Source organism: Atta colombica, unplaced genomic scaffold (genome assembly GCF_001594045.1).
Source record: "Atta colombica isolate Treedump-2 unplaced genomic scaffold, Acol1.0 scaffold7, whole genome shotgun sequence".
Taxonomy (NCBI): Eukaryota; Metazoa; Arthropoda; class Insecta; order Hymenoptera; family Formicidae; genus Atta; species Atta colombica.
Genome location: NW_017259561.1, coordinates 446574 through 451244, shown reverse-complemented (window position 1 = coordinate 451244; position 4671 = coordinate 446574). Strand labels below are relative to the sequence as shown.

At 35.2% G+C, this 4671-nt stretch overlaps 1 protein-coding gene across 4 annotated transcripts in view; it reads left to right on the top strand.

The window, feature by feature from the left end:
- The first annotated feature begins 1752 nt into the window (after window positions 1-1752).
- LOC108692343 (popeye domain-containing protein 3-like) overlaps window positions 1753-4671 on the top strand; it is a 6587-nt gene continuing 3668 nt past the window's right edge. For 3 of the 4 annotated variants that reach the window (XR_001931968.1, XR_001931966.1, XM_018200550.1), the window contains exons 1-4: window positions 1753-2237; window positions 3136-3251; window positions 3716-3971; window positions 4080-4447. Coding sequence is in view for 1 of the 4 variants with exons in the window: in XM_018200550.1 (XP_018056039.1) it covers window positions 3755-3971; window positions 4080-4447 (585 nt within the window). In the remaining 3 variants the exon portion in view is untranslated. Of the gene's footprint in view, window positions 2238-2667; window positions 2743-3135; window positions 3252-3715; window positions 3972-4079; window positions 4448-4671 lie in introns of those variants that run through there. The other variant, XR_001931967.1, reaches the window with a different exon arrangement.

The following is a 4671-nucleotide window of genomic DNA, read 5'->3' as shown; positions in this document are numbered from 1 at the left end:
TTATTATTTAATCATTATATTATTATTTAATTATTGTATTATTTATTATTATTTGCGATAATTTCATGAAATTTTCAAATGGCTGTTGTACTTATTCGTGACATGTGAAATGATCAGAGAAAAAAGCATTTCGACTCATGGATATAAAAGTATATAACCGGTTATTCGTTGATAATTTTTTTGTAATCTATATTTACGTCATCTTTCAAATAAAGGATCAACTCCAAATCTCTTTTTATATATTTTTTATTAAATTTGTACATTCATTAATGCATAGAGATGTTATTAGTCTATTTTGTCGTAGTTTCGCTTTATTTTTGTTGTGTCAATCGCATCAACTTGATAGGTCTAATCGTAACTATTTTTGATATGACATTTTGGATTTTACAGCACTTTACAACACAATTAATATAATTACAATCAAAAATTTATCGCTGCTAGACCGTTTATATGAGCGACATTCGAGATTAGTATATGAAATCACGTGATTCATTTGTCGCTGAATATGAGCGACGAGCGACACCATGAATATATATCTTTAAGGCTTAAAACATCTTGGCCAGTATCCGTAAGCCAATATTCATAGACGATTCTTATTTCAAGATTATCTTAAGTAATGTCTTAAGACGCTAGCAGCTTTTTGATTGGTTCGTGACTTCTTAAAATCATACTTAAGACGATCTTGAATATAAGATCCGACTATGAATATCGGCCATAGGCCTACTGCCGGCCTATTCAAAGTCGGATCTTATATTCAAGACCGTCTTAAATACGGTCTTAAGAAATCACGAACTAATCAGAGGGCTGCATTAGCGTCCTAAAACATTATTTAAGATGGTCTTGAAATAAGAATCGACTATGAATACCGCCATAGTTCGTTTTTATTTTCAAGGCTATCCTAAGTACAATCTTAAGAAGTTCTCTAGATTCATAGTCTAAATAAGTCTAATCAGATTAGTGTATCAGTGGTGGCGATTATCGATAGTTCTCTACTTTCAAGCTGTAGCATTCAAAGGATTCATTTTAAAGTTGTTCGTATGGAATTTTTCAAAATTGTGCGTATGAAACTTTTTAATTCTTTTTTTATGCTCTATATATAATCTTATGGCTGTATTCAGCAGAGAAAATTAATCAGTTAGCGCTTAGTGATTTTTTAATACAATTGATTCTTGCCTTCTTTGTTGGATTTAAGTGTAAGAACCAATCATATTAAAAAATCACTAAGCGCTAACTAATTAGTTTTCTCTGCTGAATGCAACCATAGCTAGGATGGAAAAATAGGCTGTCAAAGGCAACCTATGTCTCAATACTGTTCAGCCAAGGCTCAAACTGGGCATAGTCCTTTGCTATTATTAAAACTTAAATATATTTGGCTCATACATTATTAAATTCATGATTTTTTATTACATAAATGTTTCATAAATAAATATGCATATTTGTAAAGCTATAATATTTTACATATTGCAGAAAAATTACAATTTTTTCTCTACAGTTATCATCTCTGTTGATAATCAAATTTTGACGATAACACTGAAATCACAATTTTAAAGAAAAATTGAGTATTATTGAGTTTTAAATGCACAAATGCATCTACTAAACTAATAAATCATAAAATTAGTACAATATTATTAGTTTCGAACTCTTAATCACTTCAACATTCATATAGACGCAACTCCCGTAAGAATGTCGGTGTTTAATAGTATCGGTGATACCGGCTACTGTCCAACTGCACACACCGTATTATCCCTTCCAACATGGTATAGCGCATGATCGTACATACATACGAGTAATCTATATTTACTATGCGCTATGTCGTCGCTCTCCCCCGTTGCTACCACCTCATCAGCCTCGTCTTCGCGTTCGCCCCTGTTCAGTATTCGCCCCTGCTCCCGGCTCCCGTCCGATCGTAGGCTTGCGACCAACGTCGCTTGCAAGTTGCAACGGCGACCGCCGCGCTAGTTTGACTGATTTGACGTTTCTGTCACGAGTGGTGAGAGGTGCGCGATTTGGCACGATCACAGCGGCGACGGCAGAACGGCAGAAGCGGAAGCAAGCTCGATTTATTTCGCGTCTATTACGAGGCTTTTGCCAGTTTTGACTGGGCGATTACGATCGATTCAACGGCATCGATAATTTCCTCGGATTCCCTTTCCTCACGAACGACGGTCGTCACACCATCGTTCGCCCTCTCATCTGTATGCCTTGCGTACGCCCCCACCGTCGCCGATTTTCCATGAGTAAGTTATTTATTGATTTCGAAAGGGATACTCCTAATAACTAGCGTCACGACAACGGCGACGACGGTGAATTTAGGAGGGTGTATCCACGACGACGGCGGCAGTTTCTGTTTTTCCGACGACGACTGAACTCCGCGAATTCAAACGACTTCTCGTATCATCCGACCGCCGTATATATATATATATCGCGATATGTAATCTCGTATAATGCTCGCGTGAAAATCGTACGTGTCTTCCATGCGTTCTATCTCGACTTCTATTTCGAGTTTCAGAATGAATATTATACCGAGATCGCGTGTATAAAATGGCAGATAGAGAAGTATTCGCATACATGTGCATCACAAATGTGCGCCGAGTGAAACGGGGAATGGGATCGTGGAAACTGGATTAAATCGTTCTCGCGATGATTTAAATGGTTTTAGTCCATTTCAGTCACTCCAAGAATGAATATAAATCAATGTTTAAGCATCTATTCTTCCCGCAACTGAAATATTACGATAGACGTGTAAGATTAATTGTCTTTTATCTCATTTGTAAATATTACATTTCTGAAAGATCCAATCTCTGAGATATATAAGTAGTAATAAATTAAAGACTTTGCAGAGAGAATTTGAGGATGCCAGTGAGTGAAATCTTATAACTTTTACAAACTGATTTGTCATATTGTCTTCTACTGATAATCCTTCCAACCTTGACAATGTCTTGTATGTGTCAATAATGATAGATGATTTTATTTAACTCATTATTTAAGTATTGATAGAGATAGAGATTTGAAAGAGGCTTATTTCTTATAAATGATAATTATTTTATAATCTGAATCTATAAGGAACATTTAATTCTCTTATTATTTATTATATTTTTATATAATTGATCAAACATTTACTTATATACATTTCAGATGTTGATATTGTCTTCCCACAACCGTTGGTGATGCAAATATCCTTCCTTGATTTGAAGTCTGCAAGATGGTTCTCATCGTCCAGTTCCAATTTTAGCTGAGATTAATACAGAAATGTAAGCAGTAACTGAACATTCACAAATGACAGCATTTGCTTTTATATTATTTAGAAATAAATATGAAATGTAGTCATAATAGTAGTCATAACAAGTAATTTAATCTGTATCATTAATACAGTATGAATTTATAGTGTTGAAGAGATTATATAAAATTAAAATATAAATACTACACACATACACACATACGCGCGCGCGCGCACACACACACACACACCACACACACACACACACACACATATATGTGTATACATATGTATACACATGTATATTTCAAATTTATTACATCATTAATTTATATGACTTAATGTAAATGTTGCGTTACCTGAAAATATCTATAAAAATCTATAAATATATCTATAAATATCTATGAAAAAGTATAATTTTGATTTGATAGCATTTTAAGTAAATATTGTTATGTATATAAATAATATAATTTATAATATAAATGGATTTGCATGTAGAGCGAAACGAATACAGTCCAGCTTGGTGGTAATGCGGGGATGTGGATCTGTTTCGACCCAATAGGAAGCCGAATAGGCTGGGGTACTTCCATTTCGTTCGTCATACTCTTGTATTGGACCTCTATTGATGCTAGCCTAACGAATGCAGCGGCGTCCAATGTCCCTCGTAATACCGTCACATCGGATATATCGATACCAGCGTCGGCACACCACGAGAACGACGAATGCAGGAATGTGACCACTGACAATAGAGAGGGTATGTTTGACAATTCATCAGTTGAGATCGCAATGTATAACCCAAAGAATGATTTCTTTTGAATTGCGATCACTTGATCGGTGAAATGTGTGACTTTTGTGTCTACAGGTACTGGACTGTCAGTGGTCAGCCATGGATCCGGTTATCCTCATTCGCCGATAGTGCCTCCAACCTTTCTGAACGGAGCTCTTACCTGCCAACCCTATCAAGGAATTTACGTGAATCACATCTACTTTCAACTTGCAAATGCCTTCTTCCTATTGTCACACCTTGCACCAAGCGGCATACATGGTGTACTTTATTTAAGGTGCACTCTACTCGTGGGTTGTGCCTTTCTTGCTTTGTGGGGCTGGACAATAGCTTGCTGGCTGGATGCTGCTCTCTGGAATGCTCTATTTGTTGCCATCAACTTCGTCCATGTATGCACGCTTCTTTACAAGCTCAGGCCTATCAAATTTACAAGGGAAATCGAAGAGGTAAGTGAAGATCAAATAGAAGACAATAATTTGTGAGGGAGTATTAATTATTTACAAAACTAATACAGAAAAAACAATAGTATAATTTATATGATATTTAACATATAGCATTAAGTATATTATGGGAATCTCTCATGCTAATTTATCTTTATTCTTTAGAATTATTATTATTATAATATATTTTTTATGTATATGTGTATTTTAGAAACTCTTGAAAAATAGTA